The 26,937-nt window shown below is 42.7% G+C and overlaps 1 protein-coding gene across 1 annotated transcript; it reads left to right on the plus strand.

Moving 5' to 3' along the window:
• The first annotated feature begins 704 nt into the window (after window positions 1-704).
• Window positions 705-21,116, plus strand: Sec22b (SEC22 homolog B, vesicle trafficking protein). Its single transcript, XM_051166017.1, has 5 exons — window positions 705-931; window positions 6,950-7,059; window positions 12,045-12,205; window positions 14,184-14,330; window positions 20,042-21,116. Exons 1-5 carry the CDS (start codon window positions 857-859, stop codon window positions 20,194-20,196), a joined length of 648 nt encoding a protein of 215 aa, XP_051021974.1. The 5' UTR covers window positions 705-856; the 3' UTR covers window positions 20,197-21,116.
• Window positions 21,117-26,937: the final 5,821 nt, after the last annotated feature.

Below are 26,937 nucleotides of genomic sequence, written 5' to 3' on the forward strand. Positions count from 1 at the left end.
ATCTGAGAGCTACAGAGGCTGAATGACCTATGTAATCCTTGAGTCCTGCACACACACACACACACACACACACACACACACACACGTTAATCTCTTAAATTTTTTTTCATATGTGTGGGTGTTTTACCTCCACTTTTGTCTGTGCACCACGTGCATACAGAGGCTGTAGTGGCCAGAAGAGCGTGTCAGAGCCCCTTTAACCGAAGTTACAGATAGTTGTGACCCATTATGTGGGCGCTGAAAGAAGAACTGAAAGAGCAGCCAGTTCCTTTGAACCATCTCTCCAGCTCCTATTTGGATCCCTCGCTACAAACTGTTTAAGAACCTTGCGACAGTTTAAACACTTAAGCCAGAAAATCTTAAAAAAAAAAAAAAAAAAAAATCTCTGCCGAGACATACACAGATTATAAAATATTATACGTAAAATTTTCTGTAAAAAAAAGAAAAAAAATAAATTAAATCTGAAAATATATGGCTCGAGTTGTTTCACGCTCTGTTCATCTAAAAGTTCGCTCACTGTCACCTTTCTAGGCCTTTTCGGCTTGGGTGCCACTCCTCTTCAAGAGATACCATTTAGTGAAGTAGGTAGCAGAACTCCACAAAAGTGGGCAGGACTCAATCAGAGGAAGGAGGAGGAAAGACGGCGGAACTAAAGTCCCGGCGGTTGTAGTTCTCCTGGGAAGCCAGTTGGAGGGACCGGTAGTGGAACGCTCTGGAGCCGTTTCCGGCCACCTCAGCGGGAAGCGGAGACGCCAGCAGCTAGCTGTTGCGGAGCTCAGCGGGAGGTGTAACTGGCCACCGCGAGAGAAGAAGGGAGGGCAGTGACTGAGGCGGCGGGTCTCCACAGCCAGGGAAGATGGTGCTGCTGACGATGATCGCCCGCGTGGCGGACGGGCTTCCGCTGGCCGCTTCGATGCAGGAGGACGAGCAGGTAAGCTGCTGCCAGAACCCCGAGCCCGCCAGTCCCTTCGAGCTCGCCCTGCTCCCCAGCTAAGACCCTGGCGACCGCGCAGGTACACACACACACACACACACACACACACACACACACACACACACACACACACACACACACACACACACACACACACACACACACACACACACACACACCACAACACACACACACACACACACACACACACACACACACACACACCACACACACACACACACACACACACACACACACACACACACACACACCCCCGTCCCCTGGCGACCGCGCAGGCACACACACACACCCTCCCCCGCGACTCTTGAACCGGTTGCACACACACACACACACCCTCCCCCCCACACACCCTCCCCCGCGACTCTTGAACCGGTTGCTAGTGGAGAGACTATCGGTGAGAAGAAGTCTTTGTCCAAGGAGTTAGAGTTTGGTGTAACCTGTTCCTCGTTAGTCGAAAGCTCTGGAGAAAGGGTATCTTGTTGTCTAATTGTTATCACCCAGTTTGCGGTGACTTTTTAGGGACTTTCTTAAACTTCAGGACTTTTATTTTCGGCTGCTATTAAGCCTGCTGGCTGAGAAGTGTGGGGAAGATCAACCCCTCATTTCTTCACCTAGTTTTCCTGTAGCACCTGATCCTTGACCTAGCTTGATGACATCTTTTGAAAGTGGGTGAGGTAATCTTGCCAATTACAAAGTTGTCAAGGTTCGGTATGGTGCCTACGTTCACAGTTATGCCCGATTCTCACCTGCGCTAATAAAGTATATTGTTCAGATGAGCCCAAGAATATGATCTGAACAAAGGAGGTTGGGAGGAGAGTCTTGGAGAACACTTACTTTGAGGAATATTTTTCCCATGGTGGGTAGCAGTGGGGCAGAGGGGGCAAAATCTGGTCAGCTGCATTGAAATCTTGTGGAGGAGAGGTGGATCAAAGTGGATTTGAAATGCTATTTAATATTATTGGGCCCTTACTCTCTGCTTTGATAATTTCCTGGAAAATGTTGATTGTTTCTTAATTTTAAACTTGGTGTTTGTTACTGATCTCCCAAAATGAGTTTGTTTAATTGATGAGAAACTCCACAGAATTTGTGTGTGTGTGTGTGTGTTTGTGATTGTGATTCCATCATTTTCCTTTAGTAATTTTGATTTTAAATACATCTTTCTAGACCTAATGTCTGCAAAGGCATCAATCTTAGACTTTTTTTTTTAACCACCATATTGTTATACAGAACGTTATAGAGTGTGCCGGGCACACAGCAGCACTGTCCTGAGTCTGCTAAGTGCAGCGTTTCTTTAGTCCTTATGCCATCCATGTTAGAGTGTGTGTTCTTTTTCACCCTTCTAGAGAAAGAAGCGTGGAGGCTTACAGAGAATAGGCCACTTGCCTAAACCACACAGCTAACAAGTAGGGAGTGTGGACTGTGTCATGGGCTTGTTGTTATTTTTGTTGGTTTGCTTTGGGAGTTGGTCTGTTTTTACCCAGCACTGTTGATATTTGGGGCTGGATAATTCTTTGTTGTGAGAGACTGTCCTGTGCCTTGTAGAGTGTCTATCCTTAAACTCCTAAAAGGGAGCAGCACATTCCCTGTCCTGTTGTTCTAACAACTTGAACAATTTCTAGACGTTTCCAAAAGTCCCTTTATAGACAAAATGAGTCCTGGTTGAGAATTGCTGGTTACAGTGATGAGTATTTTATTAAAGCTACTGTTTTTTGTTTTTTTTTTTTAATCAGTATCAGTTTGGCTCTAGACCAGAAGCTTAGCTCCTAAGCATTGTTCTGCACTGCCTTGTTTAAGCCTTCTCAACCACTTCCCACTAATGTAATAATAACTTTTTAAAAAATTGGCACAGGTTCTATGGTGTTGGAGCTTGCCTTGAACTGCCTTAGCCTTTTGACTGCCAGCGTTACAGTGTATACCGCCACACCCAACTCAGAGATAACTGAAGACATAGATTATCTTGACCAAATAGGCTTCTATTAAGTCCTCTAATTTGTGTACTTTTAATTATTTGTATTGATACGGCTTAGGTTATTTTTAAGTATTTACCAGGTGCCAGTCCCTTTAAGTTCTTAACTGCCTTATTGCTGCAGAGGACTGGTTATTCAGATACGACAGTGGAGAGTAACATTCACGAGTGTTTTATGCAGTGGTGACTGTGTGCTTACCTAGAAATTTAGGCTTAGGGTGGGCAGAGAGATGGTTTCTTCACAACCCAGCCTCTCTGACTGATAGTCCTATCCTTCCACTCTTTCTTCCTTTTAGGATGTGTGCAGTTTCTTCTGTCTACCTTTTTTTTTTTTTTTTTTTTTCTACTTCACAATTACTGTATGTGCTTTAACTTGACACTAGTTCTGGAAGGACAGTTCAGAGTTGGAAAAGGTAACCAGGGTGGCAGTGGGGAGCTCCAGTAAAACAAGTGACCTGCTGTGCAGTGGAGCTGCCTCACTCCCCTCATTGGTTCCTCATTGGTTCAGGGCATTTACCGTAATTGCCTGTAGAGGAAAGTGACTGGCTCTTGGTTCTTGGTCAACTGGCCTTTGACCGGCTGAGTTTATTAAGGATTTATAAATGATAAGACTTAGCTAAACACTCTTGGAAAGTGCTAGTGATCTTTGGCAACCCTGACGTAGGACGTGGAAGATAGTGGAGAGGGGCCTCTGATGCTCCTTCATGAGGCCCTAACCCACGATGGCCATAGTGGGGGGGAACTTGGATGTTGTGCAGCAGTTTAGGGGTCACCCTAACCTCTCACTGATGCTTAGTAAGGAAATCTGATAGACTCATTGGTTTGTAAAAACAAAACCAAAATGGAAACAATCTTAGAAAGGTAAAAGATCGTATGTGGTAGTGCTAGGTCTAGGCGAGATGGGGAAAGCCCTGCGGTTCTGGTGCACGTCACTGCCTTGTACCTTTTGTATCGCAGAGCCGATCCTAGGAGATCCTCAACGTGCTAGTGGATACACTTATTTGCTTGTGGCACACCCAGCTAATTGCGTTCTCTTCCTTACTGGGTTACTAATAGATCGTGTAGGTAGAGCGGAGGTTTGACTTCTACATGAAACAGAGAGCACAGTCAGGGCACCTCGGTATTCTCAGCTACACTAGCTGATGGTGAGCCCTTTGTGACCTTGACATTGACAGCAAGCTACTTCTGTTTGTAAAGCTCTGCCTCTGTTGTTTTTGTGGGATCTCAGTCAGCTCCGTGCATGTTTCCTGTGAACTGCATGATTGATAAGACATTGTCTAGAAGGTAGGTCTACTGTTGAAACAGTTGTAATCATGGAATGTCACAGTGCTTTGAACAAGGGCTGTGCGCTCAGATTATCTAGGTCAAATCTTAGCTCTTCCCCCGACAGCCCCAGAGGATCTTGGCAAAATTTGGTTTCTAAAATATAATATTGGCCTAATAATTCTAAACACATCCTAGAGTAATTATGATAATTAAATGAGTTGAATTATGTAAAGTGTTCAGAATACTCCCTGACAGAAAACGAACATTAACTTTATTTTTAAGGTGTTTTTCCAAATTCTAACCTGTGTTTAAATTTACAAACAGAAATTGCATGTAGCATTCTTTGTACAAAGATGTGATAAACAGGAAGGGATGAATAATTTTTATACAATAGAATTAATCCATGCTTATTTAGAAAGCTTAGTGACTTATATAACCAAGATACCGATGATGTTTATTTCCTCTAATCTTTACTCAGATATTCTCATAGTCTTCCTGTCCCCCTTTTCCTCTGCCACTCCCTGTGTGTGTGTATATAAAATTAAATAATGGCTTTCACTGTAAGACTGACGTTTCTTTTTTTTTTTTTTTAACAGTTGTACATGCTGAATTGTCTCATAATGAAATGTTTCAGCATTAGTGTTTGTTGCCATACTGTAATCTCTGTGTAGATTTGCCCCCGGGGTACCACATTGCTTGCTTTGGATTTTTTTTTAAACAAATTTTGTAATTGTAGCATGCTTCCAGCTGTTATTTCTTATCGTTGTAGTAATATTTACATTATGTCTAATAAAGTTGGGAGATATGCACTAATTTTTATTTGGTTAGCAAGATTGTGATTTTGCTCATGTTTGTGGGTTGCGTATTTTTGCCACTATTTTCTTCAGCTGTGCTTTTAAGGTTTTCATCTGCCTTTAGCAATTGAAAAAAGATTGTTGTTTTATTGATTTAGGAATGAAGACTGTGCATAAGTTTTTTTGGTTGTTGTTGTTGTGTTTTAAGATCCCTAGATGATTCCAATGTCAGGCCAGGTTGAAAATCATATGTGTTGATCTATGTTATTTATAACACTTCCAGCATTGGTTCCATCCCTTGCATGTGCCGTTGTGGCTTTAGGTCTCTTCATGCCACATAATGGCTAGGTGAAGCCAACAGATTGGGAAATACTGTTCACATAGGAAAATATATACTCACTGAAAGCATGTGAAAATATTTACTAACTTGTGCTGGCTGACCGGTCATAGATGGATGCATGCATGCCTGCTGCCTACTATGATAATGCCAGTATCGTGTTATTATACGGTACTGTTTAATGTGTGAATTGATACATTATCCACATGCATACACACACTAATACAGAAGCATTTTCCAAAAGACTAGCATTACAGCAGATAACAGATCATTGCCGTAGCAGTAGTGCTAAGCAAGATGAACCCACAGCTAATGCATTGAGCGGGCTCTGCCTGACTCTTGTCTATCTTACGCTTATTTATTACCTCATTTATGTTGCCATTTCATTTTACCATCTTTCTGTGCTTGTACCTTTGCAGACCTGCCATATTATAACTGCCTCCTTGTTTGTACTGTTAGCTCAGTAGCATCCTGCCTAGAAGCTTAATATTTCATGGCGTGCTCCCTCAAAGGTAACCTAGGACCCAGACTCTGCAAGAACTAATATGAACACTTTTATTTCAGTGTTATGAGATATCTGCCAGAGCAAGGCTAGTCTGTCTTTCAATACAAAATAAATACTGCCACATGGCAGTTTGCATAAGCTGGGCTACTTAAAACCAACAAAACACATTTCTCTTCAGTCTAGGCACTGAGAAGATGATAAAGCTAGGAGCTTTGGTGTCTGCTTCTCCTTCATAGACAGCAACTCTGTGGGTCTTTATATAGTACAGGGGCCAAACTAGCCTTCTGGGATTCCATACGGGGACATCCACCTCAACTATTAGCGCCCCATCATCATAGCTGACCGTCATCCAAAGGCTCTGCTCTTTCACCATGAGCTTTCAGATCTGGACAGTAGTGACCTGAGACCACAGCTAGCAGAAAGTCCTCCTCCCTCCCAGGAAGAGGGTAAACTGACAAAGGACATCTGCTTCTCGTTCTTCACCCACTGCCTTGCTCCTAGGATCTGGTAGGTCAGTAAGGTGTGCCGTTTATCCTTTCACAGTGTGCGACCACAGTGTACCCTCCTTTTCTTCTTAACAAACCGTTCAGAGAAATACTAACTGCACCACGTGAGTGCTAATATTTTTGCATATCCCTCTTTATTCAAATTTGCTGCCTAACCTGGAGACCCACATGGAATCCTGTAATAAAAGGCAGTTGGCGCTCTTTGCCTAGCTGTAGTGGTAGTAGTGTTCATGGAGTTGTCATTCACAGACACGCACACATGGTTTCCTTCAGTGCTTTTCCACCTTTGTGGAAGAGTCTGTTGATACTCAGTCTTTGGTTCTCGGAACTTTCTCCAGAGTGTGACGCGGGATGTACAGCTTCCTGCCAGTAACTGTGAGGGAAACAGGTGAGCAGGAGGGTACTGACCGCACAGTAAAAAGAACACTGGGATCTTGGAAAAACTAGAAGTTGGATTTTCTCATTTGTTCTAAAAGTAAGACATTTTTCTTCCTTGAAATGAACCTTACTGAGTGCTAAATGAAGGACCTCACATAGTATTCTTGTGACGTCATGATGCTTTGAACCAATACAGCTTTGTGTGTATTGTTGAGTTCTTCAATGAAGTTATCTTCTTTCAGTCAGGCCGAGACCTTCAGCAGTACCAGAGTCAGGCTAAGCAACTCTTCCGAAAATTGAATGAACAGTCCCCTACCAGATGTACCTTGGAAGCAGGAGCCATGACTTTTCAGTGAGTATAGCTCTGATTTTTGTGATAATTCAAGTATGAAACATAGCGATATAACACCTTATAAGAATATAACAGCAGGGACCAGGAAGATGGCTCAGCGGCTAAGAGCACTACTCTTTGTGTAGAGGACCCACATTCAGTTCCCAGCACCCGTATCAAGTGGCTCACAACCACCTGAATTTCTAGCTCGGGGCATCTGATGATGCCCTCTTGTAGCCTTTGTGGTTACCTCAACTCATATACATATGCCCTTATACTCTATCTTTAATTGTGCATTTAAAAATAAATGAACATATACGTAATTCTACAGTGCTGTTTCCTTGTGTGATGCTTTGTGTGCACGTGTATGCCAGAGGACAGCCTTGGGCGTCATCCTCAGGCTCCACCCACCTTTCTCTTTTTTTTTTTTTTCACAACAGTCTCTCTCACTGGCCTGGAACTCCCAGTTAGGCTAGGCTAGCTGCCCAGTGAGCCCCAGGGATCTGCCTGTCTCCTTCTCCAGTGCTGAGATTGTAAGTGTGTGTCACCATACCTGGTACTTTAAAAAATAAAAATAAAAATCTAGGGATTAAACCTGAGGCTTGTAGGCATATAGTTTACTGACTTAGCGATCTCCCCAGTCCAGAATAATAGTTTCTTAAATGAAAAAATAGTTTTAAAAGTACAGTCTCTTCATGGAAGCACTTTTTCTGCCTCTATTTCTAGAAAACTGAGTTATTTATTTATTTAACATGCTTGCACTAATTTAAGTTGTTAACTTGTGTCTAACGAATTCTATACCTATCATATACTAATATGTAAGGTCATACTTGAGGAGCCTCTTGGAGCCAGACACAATAGCCTATTACTCTTGCTCAGAGGCTTACTAGCAGTGATACAGACCAACTGGCAGAGCATCTCCAAGCCACAGTTTTCTCTTCAGAGGATTTCTCAACTCAAGAACTTTACATACATGCTTAGCATCTTGCTTGATTCATAGGGAATAGGCAATGTTTAAAAACATCTAAGTCAGTGGCTCTAGAAGTGGTGGGTCTGTGTTTAGTTTTCGTTACTGGGCATTGAACCCAGTGCCTTCGTGCATGCTAGGCAAGTATTCCGCCCCTAAGCGACAGCCCCAGCCACTCCATGATTATGGGCAGTGCACACAGCCAAGAGGGATGGAGGGAACTGTGTGGCTTTTCTCAGTGCTGTGCCCAAATACCTTACTGAAGCAAATTAAGAGCAGAAGGGTTTGGTTTTGTATGCAAGGGTATAGTCCATTGGAGCAGCAGAGTGGGAAGGACTTAAGGCCCCTGGTCCTGTTGTCCCCGTAGTCAAGATCAGAGAGGAGCGCTGGTGCCCAGCTCACCGCGTCAGTCCCGAGGTCAGGCTACACAGTGCTGACATTTATGCTCGATCTTCTACCTCAGCTAACTAGGGCAGAAACTCCCTCAGAGATGTGCCAGAGGTTGTCCTGGGGATGCCACATCCTGTCACACTGACAGTCAACATTTCCTCCATAGGAACTTTATTGGACTTTGAATTATCTACAGATAATTGGTGTGAAATAATACATGCCATGTTGAGTCTTTAAAAAACAAAGGTTTGGAAGGAAAGATATTACAGGAAGATCACAGCCACATAAAAATGGATCAACCAAGTAACCTTCGTCTCATGTCAGCAACTCAGGTGGTAAGGTCTGTCAGGACAAGGAGGGACTGCTTGCTTTACTAGAAACCAAACAGGCAGTAAGCAAGCATTGTAAGACAAATGTCAGCTTATCCAAAACAAACTTGCTTTACAAAGGAAATAGTAGGACAGCCAGGGCTACACAGGGAAACCCTGTCTGAAAAAAAAAAAAAAAAAGGGGAGTAGTAGACACCTCATCCTATAAGGTTCCAAGGCATCCTATATAATGCCTACCACACTTTCATAGACACTTTAAACTCCAAAAAGTGTGGTCATTTTGCCTATGAGATAGCATGCACCTGTAGTCTGGGCTGTTCTGGAGGCTAAAGCAGGAGCCTTAAGCGCACAAGTTGAGACCAGCCTAGGGTACCAAATGACTGCATAAGCATCAGTTTAATATTATGATACAGTTACTTTTCTGGTCCACAGATTCTGCCTCTGTGGAAGCTATGTGTGTAGCCAAGGACCATGCACTGAGAAAATTATATCTGTACGAAACAGATGTGGGGTACAAATGTTTTATTTATTTAACATTATTTCCTAAACAATATAATAGCTATTTACAAGGCATTTCTATTCTATTAGCTGTTTCAGATGATTTGAAGTCTACAAAAAGATACACATGGGTTTTATGCAGATAATGTTCCACCTCAGATAAGGGACTTAGGCATTTTCCAATTTTAGTAACTCTGGGCATCCTGGAAGTAATCTGCAGATACTGTGGAATGACTGTGTAGCTCCACAATGGGATAGAGAACAAAAGACCTAGCAGAGATCCTGTAGACCTGGGAAGAAATATTCTGATTCCTGTAGGATTTCGCAATCTTTGGTTTTTCTACTGAAGAGCTAGTAAAGGCCTATTCTTTGCCAGTCTTGATGTTTTCGTTGTGAATGCCTATCCCTCCCAGGGAGCCGGTACTGTTCCTGACAGGACCACACACTCAGACAAGCACTGTGCATCATTATAAAACCCTGCTACTCCTTCAGAAGCATTCTAGTGTTGTTTGACACTCTTTCCAGTTACCACATTCAGCTACACAGTGCCGTATGGGGTCACCATCTGAGCTTTACGGCCAGAGGTGACCTGCGAAGATGGTTTGCTACTCACTTTATCCAGAAAACCCTACAAAATCATGCAAACCAAGTGATTCCAATCTTCATGTTCACTTTAAGAACACCTGGGAAACTGCCCAGGCCACCAAGGGTATGCATATCCGAAAAGCTACTAAGTATCTGAAAGATGCCACTTTAAAGAAGCAACGTGTGCCATTCAGGCAGTATAATGGTGGGGCTGGGAGGTGCAGCCGGCCAGACAGTGGGCCTGGACTCAGGGTCGGTGGCCAAGGGAGAGAGAGAGAGTGCTGAATTGTTGCTGCACACGCTGAAAAATGCTGAACGTAAGGGTTAGATGTAGATTCCCTGGTCATTGAACACATCCAGGTGAACAAGGCACTTACAGAGCCCAGGGCCACATTAACCCGCGCATGAGCTCCTCCTGCCTGAGATGATCCTCACTGGAAAGGACCAGATTGTTCCAAAGCCAGAGGAGGAGGTGGCACAGGAAAAAAAAAAAAGACATCCCAGAAGAAACTGAAGAAACAAAAACGGATGGCACAGGAATACATTCAGTATAAAATAAATGCAGATAAAAGTTGTTTTTTTTTTTTTAATCTGAACTTTAGAACAAGAAATACAAATTAGGTGCTTTGAAGAAAGCAATAAATTCCTATTTGGATGTTTGAATAAAGGGACTAGAAGAAAAGGGAACATAAAAGTTTCATAGAGAAAAGAAATGACAGAGCGTGAACATATAAGAACGAGTGGAATTTCTCCAGGTATGTAAGAGCCCACGGTAACAAGTGACAGCATAGGCAGGTATGTAAGAGCCCACGGTGACAAGTGACAGCATAGGCAGGTGTGTAAGACATGGTTTGTTAGAGCCTGTGCCATTTGACTATATGATGAAGTATGACTTAACATCTCATCCGAAATCTATAACAGTATACCAGAGTGTAATTTTATTTTACTGGTATTGTGTGTCTCTGTAATTTCAAGTAGGGCAGTGAGTCCTGTTTACTTCCCTGGGAATGAAACCAGCATACTAAATGACATGCAGATTAAAGTCAAGGAGATCAGTTAATCCAGGTGCTCAAGCAAGTGGTGGGGCAGCAATGTTATTAAACATTACTCTGCCTGGAGGAGGGTGTAAGTCTTTAGATTTTCCTTTCAGGGGCTCTAGGATGCTTCCAGAATCAGGAACAGAAGACAGGGGTGCAATTTTGTGTTCCACTTTGTGCTTTTCAACCACCTAAGCCAAACAACCTCCGATTTTGTCTACTGCACATATAAGCTCTATTAGAATTTGTTTTGTTGGACTAAAGAGTGCTATGGCTGTCTGGGTGTGGTGACAGACACCTTTAATCCCAGCACTTAGGAGGCAGAGGCAGGTGGAGTTCTGTGAATTCAAGGCCAGACTGGTCTACAGAGCAAGTTCCAAGGCAGTCAGGACTACACAAAGAAAGTTTGTCTTGAGAACAAATACTGTGGCTAAAATGTTTGAAAAACTCTTATAGCTTGACTTTTCCCCAAGAATATCCCATAGTTACAAAGTTCCTTCCCAGAATGCCAGAGAGCTCAGTGTTGCAAATAGGAGTCAGTTCCACTGATGAATGATTTCCAATTGATTAGAATTCTTTGAGGTGCTTTTTCTGTGCCAGTAACTATCTCATTTAACTTCCAGCTTTTTTCTCCATAAAATTTTAGTTCTATTTTATGTTCTGGCTGGAAGAACTTTAATATTTGTACACTAATATGTTTGCTATACAGGGTCAGGGGATGAATGGAGTCATCACACCTATAGCTTTAAAAAACAACCTCTTAGATATGAATATATAAATGTTTTGCCTGTGTGTGTGCATGTACATGTGCGTACATACGTGTGTGTGTGTGTGTGTGTGTGTGTGTGTGTGTGTATGTGTGTATACACTGCATGCATGCCTGGTGCCCACAGAAGTCAGAAGAAGGGTTCAAATCCTCTGGAACTGGACTTACAGCTGGCGTGGGCCACCACGTGGACGCTGGGAATGAGCTCAGACCTCTGCAAGAGCAGTAAGTGTTCTTAAGTGCTGGCCGTCCTGCCAACCTCATTCTTTTGGATGTGTACTTAATATGGGAAGATGGCTGCTTTCTTGGTTCTGACAGTTTGTGATCTGAAATGAGCTTTCTGATGTTTCAGAAGGTGATGTAGTACTGAAGGTCGGCCTCAACGCGAAGCGCTAGACCTTCACAGGTAACTTTTTCTTGCCTTGTTCCCCCAGCTATATCATTGAGCAGGGGGTGTGCTATCTGGTTTTGTGTGAAGCCGCCTTCCCTAAGAAGCTGGCCTTCGCCTACCTAGAGGACTTGCACTCGGAGTTTGATGAGCAGCATGGGAAGAAGGTGCCCACTGTGTCTAGGCCCTACTCCTTCATCGAGTTTGGTAAGAGTCGACCCTGGGTTTCTCTGCTAAGGGGGTAAACGTTATGGGGAAACTCTGACACAATGCTATAATATTGATATGCCCCCTCTGCAATTTGTCTAGGAAAAGTTCTGATTTGTTCCCTTCTGCTTTACCCTTTTGTCTTTTTTAATGTAGAAGGCTTACTTCCTACCAGTGAATTCCTCTAGTCTTGTGCTTTTCCCTGTAGAATGTGTTCCGTTTTGTTGTTTAGTTTATAACAGAAATTCTACATGATAGTCTATTTGACTACCTTGTAATATCTGAGTTCTTTTCCTCTGGTCTACAGACACATAGTAATATTAATTTTATGGAAATCAGAATTTGGAAATCAGGGAAAATGATGATCTTTTTTTACTTGTTGTTTTTGTTTTGTTTTGTTTTCGAGACAGGGTTTCTCTGTGTAGCCTTGGCCATCCTGGACTTGCTTTGTAGACCAGGCTGGCCTCGAACTCACAGCAATCCATCTGCCTCTGCCTCCCGAGTGCTGGGATTAAAGGTGTGCGCCACCACCGCCTGCCATGATCATCCTTTTCTTTCTTTCTTTCTTTCTTTCTTTCTTTCTTTCTTTCTTTTCTTTCTTTCTTTTTTTTTAATTTCCAGTAGAATAAGAACTTCCAATTAGAAAACATATGGTATTTGAAAACCCTGTTTGCCGCATGCGGAAGTAGCAAGCATGAGTGTCTGTATTTGTACAGGAATTATGGGAAGGTTCAGCACCAGCCAGACCTGTAAAGATTGTGCTGTCTGTAGGTCAAAGGAAACGGCCTGTGCACGGTAAGCATAGGAAGGGAGAGCAGGCAGAACATTGCCGAATCTGTAGTCAAAAGAAACATTTTTATGCCTTAGAGCTTCTAAAGTCTTCAAGTTTGTCAGACAGGACGTCATCTTGCTTTACAGTAATAGAAAAATAATTGGCCAAGTGCTAATTTATATGATGTATAGTTTTTGAAATGTTATTTTTCTGAATAGTACGTCTAGTAAATCCAAGTGAATAATAAGACAAGTGTATCAAGGTCACAAAGGAAATAGATGGCTCGTCCAAATTAGCTTCAAGAGAGAAAAACAGGAATGGACTGTGAGGTGACTGGCGACTTGGGGCCGTAAACAGTGGGTTCCCACCTCGGGCTGAAGAGGGAAGGGAGGGAGCAGTTTCTGAACTGAAAAAGGGAGCATTTAGGGGACACCAGCTTGAGAGGGGCAGAAGCTGTTAGTGGAGGGACTCTGTTATTGCACAGTGAGTCCTCAGGAGAGCGAGGGTGGGAGGAAGCACCTGGACCACACTGCCTACTCTTGCTACTGCTGGCCTTCCTTCATGTCTGGATCCTAACTAGAAACCCCAGATCCTGGTCAAGAGCCCACTGATGGCTCCATACAGGTCACCTTCCCAAAGTGCAGAAGAGCAGAGCCCGGATGAAAGCCATCTGCACACAGCACTAGATTGTCTTGGCAAAGGTTGAAACATTTCTGATAGTAGGTCATTCCTACAGTTTTGGGAAGTGCAGGTGTAGGCTACAGATGAATGAGGCTGCAGGTCTGTTTGGGATTTTTGGAAGCTTTCTGTCACCTTTGGTTTGAAGTTGAAGCATGGGGTAAGTTTGGAAAGTCCACACTGATCCCTAAGTCCTAATGCCAGTGTTGTTTTAGGGTTGTGTAGAATTAAGTAACACAACCCAAGTACAGTGTGAAACTTCTGTTTTCAGTGGAAGTTTACTAGAATGGTTCTTAATATTGCGAAGGATTCTGATAATAAGTGTCTCAGGCTCAGGGGTGTCCAAGGAACAGTTCTCCTGAATGCTCATCTTAACATTTTATAGATGAAGAGGTCAGAGCCAGCCGCAGGCAGATGTCAGATGTAGGAGTAAGCTCAGGACCACAGACTGGCTGACCCGGGCGCTGCTTACCTCCTCCAGTGGCTTGGTGGGCAGGAAGGGGTTAACGGCTCTTGTCACCATTCCAGATACCTTCATTCAGAAAACCAAGAAGCTCTACATCGACAGCCGTGCTCGGAGAAACCTAGGCTCCATCAACACTGAACTGCAAGACGTGCAGAGGATCATGGTGGCCAATATCGAAGAAGTCTTACAGCGGGGAGAAGCACTGTCAGGTACCTGAAGCCATGTAGAGAGCAGCTTGTCAGACTGTGGCCGGGCCTTACCAGGGGTGGGCTACAGGCCAGCGCTGCCAGTGTGGTGGGCACTGCCTTGTGCGACGAGGTTCTCTGTACTGGGACAGGGTAAAGCACTTACTGTTTCTAAGAATTTACAAAATTAAGCAAATGGAACCCAGATACATTTGTACAAGTTGAGGAAATTAAGATGGATGAGGCTGTTGCCAAGGATGTGCTACATCCTACATGTCTCTCTGGGACGCGTTACTGCTTCTAGGTCAGGGTTATGAAATGCCGTTTTCATCAAGGCATTCCTCTTCTGAGAAGCATTTAAATCTGAGACTATAAAAGAAGATCTGAAGAAAAAAAAAAGAAGATCTGGTCTGCTCTCAGCTTCTTGTATTCAGATGGTTGAGTGTCTGTTGTCTGAAACGTATTGTCCTCTATACATGGAAAATGAGGAAGCTGCAAATACATGTCATTCAAGTTTACAGGCGCTGTCTCTGCCAGGTGTGTGCACATGAATATGGAAGCAAGGTCCTCAGCTGCCATTCACCTTGGTGTCCTGAGGCTGTCTGTCCCTGTCATGCTAGGCTGACTGACCACGGGATCCACCTGCCTGACAGCCAGTGCTGCAGTTACAGGCATGTGCCTCCCTTGCTGACTTTATGTCAGTTCCTGGAGCTCAAACTCAGGTCCTTGCCTCGCAAGCGTTCACTGTCTGAGCTGTCTCCTCAGGCCTGTTTATTAATATATTTGCCAGATTTTAAAAACTCTTTTGTGTGTATGTGTATGTTTTATTACATATATGTGTATGATTATGTGTGCATACTTTCTATGGATATATGTAGAAGAGTACAACAATGTGTGTGTGTGTGTGTGTGTGTGTGTGTGTGTGTGTGTGTGTGTGTGTGTGTAAATCCAGACAGTCTCTCTAGGTAGCTCTGGAACTCATATATAAATCAGACTCGCCTTGAACTCACAGAAATCCTCCTGCCTTTCCCTCCTGAGTTCTAGAACTAAAAGCATGTGCCACCACACCACAAGACAGTGTCTCTTGTCTTTGCAATGCCAGACTAGCTGGCCTATCAGCTTCTGGGAGTTCTCTTTGTGTCTTTTCTTTAAGTGGATTCTGGAGATTTGAACTCAGATCCTCATGTATGTGTGGCAAACACTTTATCCACTAAGCCTATATCAGATACTTTAAATAATAGAGTTGTTACTAACATGTCTTCAATGTATACTTTATATAAATCTACATTTAATATAAATATCTAAATATGTTGTTTTGTTTGCTTTGTGTTTTTGAGATGATCTTCTAAAAAGTTTTTAGAGTCATTTTATTGCTTATAGTTTTTGTTTGCATATATGTATGCATGCATGTACATCACATGTGTGCATGTGTGCACGCTCATAGAGATCAGAAGAGGGCATTGGATTCCCTGGAACTGGAGTTATGAATAGTTGTAAGCTGTCACGTGGATGCTGGGAACTGAACCTATGTCCTATGCAAGAGCAGCAGGTGCTCTTCACCACTGAGCTATCTCCAGCCCCTGAGGCAGGGTCTTTGTTACTGTGTAGCCCTGACTTTTCCTGGATCCATTTGCTTCTGCCTCCTAAATGCTGGCATTACAGGTGTGTCTTACTACACCTAGCTTATATAAACATGTTTAAAGTAAATTAAGTCAGTATGTAAAATGAAGTAGAAAGTTTTTTAGTGATAGTGATTGAATTATCTAGAGTAATTTTAAATTATGGATAGCTAGATAAAATTAGATTAAAATATATGTGATGTTATTTGAACATTGGGTATGGATATGTAAGTTCCTCATTTGTGTGTGTGGTATTTGCATGTCTTGTGAGTGTGTGTATGTGCAGTTGTGTGTCTGGCTTGGGTGTGTGGAGGCCAGAGGTTGGTGTTTGGTGTCTGTCTCTGCTGCTCTTCATTTTATTTTAAGTCAGGCTCTCCCACTGAACCTGGAGCTTCTTGATTCATCTAGGCTGGCCCAGGAACTCCTGGCAGGAATCTGGCGGTCCCTGCTCCATAGTGTGGGCATACAGACATACAGTGCCACCTGGGCTCCTGCTTGTGAAAGATGGAGCTGAACCCAATTCGTCATGTCCGAATGGTAGTTTCTTGTGAACTAAGCCATGCCCACAGCCCTAGGCTCTTTGAAGACAGATTTTTGAGTTTTCTATGTTTCACATACTTCTATGTTTCTCATCATAATGGTTGCAGATAGATTTCAGAATAAATATTTTTTTTCAGAATAAATATTTTTAATTCAACTTTGCTGCATATTCATTAGCAAGGAGCTTGCCTTGCTGTGCAATGCAGAATTCAACCTTTAGGCCATTAGTCCTCAGTTACCACAACACACAGGTTCATACTCATTAAACACCAAATTTTGAGTGTGTGCACCGTTATTATTATAGGCTTAGAGTTTCTACCTGAGATAAAGTAGACTAACAAAAAAATTTTCTTAGGGCTCTTGTGTGCTGCAGGACTGACAGGTACACTGACTGACAGGAGCATGCACTTGTGTCTTATAGTAGATTTGCCTGCTTGGGGAGTTAGGAAACTATCCCAGAGAATCTTAAATACAGAGTGAGAGGGACTGAACATCTCTGGAGTGCTTACTTATTGTAGGCAATCTACTGTGGAAGTTTTCAGTGCCATCTTAGATTGTTACTTTTTTCCTTGCTGTGCCAAACACTTGACAAAGCAACTAGGGGAGGAAGGATTTGTTTGGGGTCACAGTTTGAGGGCTACATGGTGGTAGGGAGTGTACAGCTGGGGTAGGGTAGGGAATGAAACCTTGGGGGCTATCAGACCCCCCTTCGTGCAGCTAGGTCTCGTCTCTGAGAAGCTACAGTCCCAAGTGGCACCACTAGCCATGGGAGCAAGCATTCAAACACACGGGTCTGTGGGGCAGTGTTTCACTTATATACCAGGACGCTTACTTGGTCTTTATGTGAAATGGACAGATCTGACAGGTTTTACAGATGAAAAAATAGAGATCTGGAACTATTATGTGGCTCACCCAAAGCATAATGCTAATGGCAGTATGCAGCAGAACCCACTGGTCCCTGGGGTCCTTGTCTTCCTTTGTTGCTGGTAATTTCAAGTGGCTATGCGGGTGGGCGGGTGGGTGGGGGGCTGGAGCAGTAATGTACATAGAAGGAGTAGAAAAAAACTGGCAGGAAATGGTTTCCGAAAGAAGTCATTTTAAGTAAAAGGGAAAACATACCTAAATAAAGCATAATCTCAGGACCGTAAAGATATCAGCATCTTTAAACAGTGTTTCCTTTTGTAACATTGCTCTTCTCAGCCCACTTCTCTTTCTAAATGCTTGTTTTATAGCTCATCCACTTTGCATGTAATGTAATGCACTAGAGTAAGTCTCGTGCATTTCAGCAAGCTGAAATTATCTTTTTGTTGTTGTTGTTGTCTAGTAAGTGGTGAGTTGTATTTCTTTATTCAAAGGTGTCACCCCCTGCCAAGGTGCAGATTCCACAAAGACAAAACTGGTGGGTGTCCTCTAGCACATCACATGGTCCTGCTGTGTTGTAGGCAGTTGCCACATGACTCTAAGGAGAACCTTGTCTTTATACACTTGTGTTTCAAAATGCTCTTACATAGGGGTTCTCTTAAATATTACTTATTGGTGCTCCCCATAGCTGGCAGTACTTAGAAGCCTAGTGGGAGGATTGCAAGTTCAAGACTAACCTGAGCTCACAACAGTACCCTAACAAATAATTGTTTATTCCATATGCCCTTGTAATTGTTGCTTTGCCCATTCTGGACAAACATAGAGTCATTCAGCAATTGTTTTTAGTAAAGTTGTAATTTATTAAGAAATGATTTTGGTACAGATTTTGCAAGGATGTTAAGAGAGTTAGAGATTTCCTGTGGGGGAGTATGCACTGGTGATGTGGCTCCAGGCTTCTCGAGAGAAAGGTTCTGACAAATGTTCTTTGAGCACTGACTGTGTGCACTGATCTGGGTACTCAAGATACAGCAGTAAACACATTAGTTAAAAATTTCTGTCTATCTGGACATCATTGTGTTAAACAATGTGAGCCATACTCAGAAAGACAAGTACCAAATGTTTGCTCTCGTGATAATGACGGTAGGGAGGGCTGTGAGAGTAGGGGGAGAAGAGGAGAAAGGAGTTAATGGAATTCCTGTGATGGCAAAACAGAACGGGCACTGACGGGGCTGGGGAGATGAGGGCAGGGAGAGAGGAAGTTGAAATATAGAAAAGTATAATGATGCATATAGCTAAAAAGGTAATAATAAAATTCATTACTTTGTTTAATATTCAAAACTTAAAATGGGAGAAAAAGATCCCCGGCCAGTTGAGATAGCTTCTGGCAGACTAACCAGAGAGACCCTTGAGCACCATCATGGTTACTTTTCTTTCGGGATGCTTCGGTGACCAGATTTTCCTTACTCCTACCACCAATTGCCAGTTCAGTGACTGTTGCACTTATATTGAGTAATACGATATTTCTAAATCAAAACCAGTCTGTTAAGTAACTCCCAATGCTCCAAAGCATCGTCTTTTTCTTCTTTCCTTTGAGACGGTTCCACTAAGCTGCAGTGGCTGGCCTTAGACTCAGGGTCCCCACGTCTCCATTCCGCTGGGATTATAGCATGTACCACCACACTCCACCAGAAAGCAGTGTCCCAGGAACAAAGTAGGACTAGGAAACAGACTGCCAAAACTTTGAAGCAATGAAAAGTTGCATTAGAATAATTTATGTCTCCAGGACAGCTAGCGCTACACAGAGAAACACTGTCTCTGAAAACTAAAAAGAAAAAAGTGGGGAGAAAGGATTCATTTGTTTTCGTAGTTAAAATATATAAGAAGACAGTGGCATTATAAATGTTGGGAGCAGTCTTTGTTGAAATGCTTAAGACTTAATTTGCTAGATACTTGTGGGGTTTTGGTTTTTTTTAGGAACCTGTTGCTGTATTTTAATCACAGCTTAACCTTTGTATGTGTGTTGAAATACTACAAATGATAACCTTGATTTAGTAATAATCTTTACTCAGAAGAATCTTGGAATTAGCAATCACCATGGAAGTATAACTTTATACTCAGTGTCTGATTAGCTGAATGTTTTTGATTATCCTAGACTTATCTTACATGTGGTTTAGACCACTTACCATATAAAGATAATCTTTAAGGACAGAGATATGGCTCATAGGTGAAGAATGCTTGTTGCTCTCGCAGAGGACCCAAGTGTGTTTCCCAGCACCTACATCTGGTGGCTCACAGTGTCTGTAACGCTAACTCCAGAGCTGCCTTCTAACTTCCAGGGCATCACATGCACACATGCACACCCATATATAGAGAAATAAAAATAAGTCAATCTGAAAGCCAGAAAAGGCCCAGTCATCAGGTAATGCTGGCCATTCAGCTCTGCATGCTCAGGGTCTTCTGGGCCCTGAGCACCACCCAGAATAGAAACAGAGAGAAGAAGAGTTCCGCTAGCACTCACCAGGCGCTTATCATAGCTGAAGCCGCCACACGACAACAGCCAGTGTACCTGCTCACATTTTGATAATGCAAATATTATTAATATTTAAGATTCATGGTTTGTTTATTCTGCCAGTCATTTTGATTATTTTTATGCCTTAATGTTTTTATACAATACTTCAGGGATCTAATCAATGTTTTCCTTTTTTCTCTCTTCAGCATTGGATTCAAAGGCTAACAATTTGTCCAGTCTATCTAAGAAATACCGCCAGGATGCGAAGTACCTGAACATGCGTTCCACTTACGCCAAGCTCGCGGCGGTGGCCGTGTTCTTCATCATGCTGATAGTGTATGTGCGGTTTTGGTGGCTGTGAGGTAGTGAGCCTAGTCACTGGGAAGGGAGAACCTAGACCCTGGCGGGTGTGTGTTTTCAGGAACCTGAACTCACAGGGCTGTGCATTAGAATCCAAGTGGAACTTCTGCCTCTCAAGACCTTGCAAGAAAGACCTGTCCTGAAAATGAAAGCTGGCGCCTTGTTTAAGGAAGCTTGGCCCATGTGGAAGTCTCTCTGGGGGGAGAGGCTTTCTCTGGGTGCTAAGCCATATGTATTAGGGAACATTAGGTTGTTTGTTTTGTTTCTTTCCCTCCCAGTACATTTGTAAGACAGCAGAACTGGGGCAGTCTCTCTCTCTCTCTCTCTCTCTCTCTCTCTCTCTCTCTGATGGAGCTGTCAGTGAGATTTAAGATAGCCAACCATGCTAGCAACAACCTGAAATTCCTTTAAAGAAGGTGGCCCTTTGGGGAGTCTTAACTGTAATCGACATTCCTTGATTGGTGACATTTGTGACTGACTTGCAAGTAAGACTCGGAGTATGTGAAGGGTAACTGCTTTGGCGCACACATCCTGTGTGTTGCCACTGGAGGAAGTTAACCGTTGTTATTTTCCTTTTATATTTTGCTTATTGCACAGTTGCTTTGGGTTAAATCAATTACATTAATATGCCTTGAAATTATATAGTATTGCTTGACTAAAAGGATGAAATTTTTCTGTCGTTCCTTTTTGTTTGTTTGTTTTTATTGTTTTATTTTTTGTTCTGTTGAGACAGGGTGTCTAGCCTCAGCTGTCTGGAACTCATGTAGACCATGCTGGCCTCGAGATTACAGAAGTCCCCCTGCCTCCTCATTTCCTCTTTCATTCTCTTAGGACATCATTATTTTGGAGTGTTTGGTCGCTGTGGCATGAACGTAGCACAGGTAGTCAGAGCCCTGCTTCGTGAGAAGAAAGGCCCGGCTCAGAACTCCAGCTCTACCCTGCCCCTTACTGCCACTTCCTCCTCTATATTCTCCCTTTTCTCGATTTTTTTTTTTTTTTACAACATAATTGGCTTAAATTCTTAGTCTCCTGTCCTATAAATATCCAACCAGAATATTCCCAGATTTCAAAATGTGATATTCCCAGCAGTGTAGTTAGTTAAATGTACCGTTTTTGCAAATCAGCTATTCAAACACAGATACTCACATTCATTATGGAGAGCATCTCTGAGAGCCCCCTCATTCCTGTTTTGGTTCATATAAACTCTCCAAGAATGTTCTAGAGGCAGATGACTCATGAACAAGGTGACTTCTGTTAACCAGTGAAAGTACATTAGACTTCTTTCCCTTTTTTGCTCAGGGATAATGGGAATTTCACCTTTTACCTTCTGAGGTAGAGTTTTATAAGTGGGAAGAATAGGCCTTTTGAGTATTATCACAAGGGCCTACACTATAACCTAAAACTCCTGCACATACTGCAAACATTTCTTTAAATTGTACTGGAAAATGAGCCAACTTCTTACTTCTTAACATCTTTGGGAAGACTTCAGTAGGCAGTTTCTAATCCCAGGGAGCATCACTGCTGCCCTGCTCCTGGTGGAGGACAACAGTCGCCCTTCCTCTGAGAAGGCCGTAAGGATGCTTACTGTGGTCCTAACATTACAGATCTAGAGTAAATGTTCTTCTATTATGGAAATAAATCTGCCAATTAGAGTTTTTTGCATGAAGTACAAAATGGCTTTTTATAGAAAATAAGTGCTCTAAGTCTCTAAAAGGCTTATCCTATAAATAATGATATTGGCAATACAGCACTTTTGGGAGGCTGAAAACCTAAGTAGCTGCACCATACTGTTTGGTGCTTCTCTAAGAATGGAGGGTAGCAGCTCATCCTTGAGAGTTGCATGCTGTAACCAAATGGTCAGCAGTGAAATAAATATTTCTAGAATGTTCTCTTCGGTGTGACGCTTTGTTGTCTAGTTAACTTTTGTACACATGTGCTCTTCTTTGTGCATTCTACCTCGTCTCAATGGAACAAAAGAGCGGGAACAGTCAGGGCGATGGACAAAGAAAATGAGGCGTGGCCTCTGGTGTGTATTCTTAGTTGGTAGCAGGAAGAGCTGACTAGGCACAGCATGTCCTCAACCAAACAGGATCCCAAGTAGAAAGTGACCTTGGTGACGGCACAATAAATGACAGCTAACTTGTTTCTAGAGAAGTAGAATATCCATTCTAGACAGATGATGGCATGTGAGAGGCGTGTACTAAGAGTAAGGTACAGTTGGTTCAGCATAAGCAGAGATGCGAGGAGGAGAACGAGATTGGCATTTGCCTACCCTGCTGAGGGGTTGACCCTGCTGGAGCTGCGCCACAGGGTGCTCGCACATTTGTAGTTGACCATAATGCAAGACACAGATTAGATTGGAAGTTTGGAGATGGAATGAGCCATCAGAGGGGCAGTGAACAGACCCGTGTCAAGTGGTTTTCCAGAAAGGGGTGACCAGAGGTCCCAGATAAGAGCAGATTATTAAAGTGTGCTTCTAGCATGCTACAAAGAAAGAGACTTGCTCAGAGGTACAAAGGAATGAAACGTTGTCACAAAGCTAAAAGGGGTCGGAGCCAAGATCTGAACCAGACAGTTTGGCTCCAGGGTCTGGTTTAATCATTCAGATAAATATGTGAACTGACGGGTTTCATCAGGACCTCTGCATACAGGCGAGGCCATGTAACTTGTTCTCTTCAGGTCCTTCCCTCAGAGTCTGTCCTTGGGTGTGTGCCACCAACTAGTGAAATAAAATAAGGACTAAAAAATTTATTTTGTTTGACTTTAGCAACCAGAAATGTAGTGATACAAGTAGAAGTCATTCTACAGAGCTGAGCACCCGGGCCAGACCACCATGGGTGAAGGATTGACCCACTGTGGGTGAAGACACAGCACTGCCCTCTCAAGTAGCTTCCTTGGTTATTGTGACGCTGAACTTCATTGTCTGTTTTGTTAAAATGCCTCATGGTATCAAAATTTAGAAATGTTTGGCACATTGACACATACCTGGTTATTTTAATGTCTAACTGTAGTTCTTGAGCTTCCTGAGAAATGTTTGTAAAACTGGTAAAAGTGTGTCTCCAGGAACTATGTGTCACATCCATCTCTGGCCAGGCATGGCCACATACCACAGCACTGTTCATGAAGTCATGGTGGCCCGTGGTCTTGCAGTTAACTCAGTGCACAGTATATAGAACTCAAAGTTAAAGACCCAGATCCCTGGAAAGCTGCAGTTGGAGGAATTGTAGTTTGAGGTGAGGTATGTTATTCAAAGACTACTTATGTGCACAAAAACATCTCTGTCAAACATTTTCCTATAATATATTTAGAGGTCTAGTTCTCCTGAAATATTGTCTTCAAGTCTAGTTATTCCAATCACATGTAAGGAATTTAAATTTTTATATTTGTCTGTAAGAAGTTTTCTTACAAATGCAAGTTAAAAAACAAAGTATCTGAACTGGGCCAACAGATTGGCTCAGTTGCTTACCACCAATCTGACAACCTGAGTTTAATCCTTAGAACTTAGGTGGTGGATCGGGAGAGAAGGGACTCCCGCACATGGCCTCTGACTTTACACATGCTCATGCACATACACAATAAGCAAGCAAATGTTAAAACAATTAAGAAAGTTTATAATTTCTCCACATGCAGGGTTTAATAAGACATATAGTAAAACCCCTCAATTTAAACTCCAACCCTAGTAGAAATTTTTACTACTAAATCCTGAGTGTTACTGGCCGCAAAACTAACACTTTTGATTTCATGTACTTAATACAACTGGCTGAGCCTGGGCACTGAGTTGTTTCAGATGGCTCAGCAGTATGCAAATAGTGAGGGCCATAGAGATGTCACTGTTTTGTAATTCCCTGTTAGCCCACCTGACACTAACTGACTTGTGTGATGGTTCGGTTTTGTATGACTTGGTTTGAGGTTGAATAAGCAAACTGAATCTTAGATTCTCTCACTCAATGACTGAGTCTCCTGGGTGTAGACACGGCATCCCCTGGGAGTCTCCTGGGTGTGGACACAGCATCCCCTGGGAGTCTCCTGGGTGTGGACACAGCATCCCCTGGGAGTCTTCTGGGTGTGGACACAGCATCCCCTGGTTCTTCCTCATGGTCTATTTGAGCCTTACCTTCTAGCCCATCTCTGTCCCATGTGACTCAGGCCAACCTACAGAGAATAGCTGCCTACCTGGAACCTCACAGCCACTACATGTGGCCAACTCCAGGATTCCACAGCTGCCACATTTAAGTAGGACCCAAAGTAGGCAGTACAGCCAAAAACTAAAACATCAACCCAACAAAGACAACGCCAGACATCTACACCAAAGAAACTCTGAAAGTCATAACTCTGGGCGCCTAGATCACAGTGCAGAAATACAAACACAAGCAGCTGAGACAGTATGCCTCCTTCAGAAGCCAGCAACACCATTGAGTTAGGCCTGCGAAAAATAATGTAGCTATCACAATTTTTATTTCAAGCACTTTAGCAATCCATGTTTTAGCTCTAAAGAGTTAGAATCTAGACTTTGGTATAGTAACACACACTGGAGTATCTTCTTTGACGGTCGCTGTTTACCGGCCACTGAGTCCTGCGTATTTTGTTCATACTATGAAAATTGTAGACCTCTTTTGTTGCTGTTTTTTGCTTGCCTAAAGTTGCATAGGTAGCTCATTGAAATCCTTAGGTATGAGTCCAGAGCTTCATGACACCGATCAGTACACTGTCCTCTGTACTGACCCCAAGGGATGATGCAGACGTGTTTGTCCTCTGTGTTTTTCCTGGTCCTGTTAAGCTCCTGATGGTGTGCTTATTTTGAAAGTTAATTATATTTAAGATTTTCAATTGAGTTCTCTGCCATTTATTCCTTTGTTCTTTTAAAAGTTTGTTCCTATGGTATTGTTTGTTATTTTTCACCCTTGGCACATATTACATCTTTTCTTGTTGTATCTGCTCTGTTTTTAAGTCCAGTCTCAGCCTTATTTCCATATTTTCTGTAGCTGATTCACTTTAAACTTAAAAAAAAAAAAAAGCTCCCTTTTTCCCTATGTCCCTTTGTCCATTCTCCTCATTCTTTCTTGCTTCCTTTTTCTGTCCCCAGATGCTGTTTTTATTTGATATAATGATGTAGCAGTGATAAAGCTTCTGTGAGAGCTTTGACTTATGATTTTCCTTTTTCCCCAAGAGCTAAGGACCAAACCCAGGGCCTTGCGCTTGCTAGGCAAGCGCTCTACCACTGAGTTAAATCCCCAACCCTTTCTGTGAGAGCTTTGAAATTTACTGTGCTTTACATTTACTATTTTAACTCTGGTTTTATTTTTAATTAGTTTTTAAAATGTTTCTTCTCATTTTTTTAAACTTAGCATTTTAGTGAACAATTACAAACTCCTCTTTAAGGAATCCCTTTAGAGGGGAAAATAATTTAAGCAGTGCAAGAATTCAAGACCCACACTTCTCTGGTTTTCCGTAGTGAAAGCTTCAGGAAGTGCGTGTATTGCTGGTGATTCTCAAGTTTGCTTATCTTCAAATTTGAGTTTGCAGGCTCGTTTTTTTTTACTTCTTGATATCTGGGTTTTTTGTTTGTTTGTTTTTTGTTCCACAAGTAACTTAATCATACCTAAAGCATTTACCCCATTGGTCTTGAAGATAGAGCCAACCAGCCTCCTAGTGTCCTGTTCCTTTCCCCATGCCACATCATCAAGTCATGAGCCGCATCTGCCGCTCCTTGTTTGCCAGTCTCCAACTCAACCGTTAACCAAACTCTTATAACCGCCAACCATTTCCTGTCCATCCCTTCCCTCCCCAATGTTTTGCCCTGGCTCAAGCATTGCTAACTCTGACATAGGCTCTTGCAGTAGCCTTTTTACTGCTTTTCTTACACATGTCTCACTTTTCTTGTACCTGTCTCCCAGTACTGTCATAATGCCAGGAGTCTTCCAAAAGCATCAGCTACCCCTCACTTTCTGTAGACTGGAAGATTAAATACCCCAGGTCACACCCTGGTTTCCAAACTCTTCTAGACTCCTCTCCTTGCACTTGTGAACACTTTTATTTTGTTTCAGCCACACCATTGGTGCTTGTAACCAAACATTTACCTCGTGTCTTGGCTCACTCAATTCCTTTGCTCCATAATGTCTTTCTGTGTAACTTCTTCCTATCTGAGTGGGTTTCATATAGCCCACCTCATGTGAGGCCTCCACATCACTATGCCTGCAGCTGAGGATGCCCATGAATTCCTGATTCTCTTGCCTCCACCTCCACGTGCTGGGATTCCAGGCACGTGCCTCCACGCCTAGTCCTTCCCTTCAGATCTGTTAGGGTTCTCATCTCGCTAAGACCCAGCTCCAGTGTCACCAGCCTAAAGCCTTTCTCATGTTCTCTTTCCCACAGACCTAGGAGAGACTAGTTTCACCCTACCACACTAACGATATGGAACTCAACAGCTCAGTATCAATTGAGGTATACTTCTTTGTGTCCCTAAATGTATGCGCTGTGAGGTTCGTACAGTAGAAACCAACTGTTACTTGGGCGTTGAATCCTTGGCACTCAGTACATTGGCTAATTTATGGGACATACTCTGTATATATTTGCAGTTATTACACTGAATAGTAAAATTTCATGTACACTTTTGAGGAAACAACTTGAATGAAAGGAAGAAACAGTAGCAAAGAATTGGGGCAGGGAAGAGATCAACAAAATACCAGTAATGTGAATATGTAGGGTGCACTCTGGAGGGGGAAGCTAGCAAGCAAAATCGGCT

This window comes from Acomys russatus, chromosome 23 (genome assembly GCF_903995435.1).
Source record: "Acomys russatus chromosome 23, mAcoRus1.1, whole genome shotgun sequence".
Classification (NCBI taxonomy): Eukaryota; Metazoa; Chordata; class Mammalia; order Rodentia; family Muridae; genus Acomys; species Acomys russatus.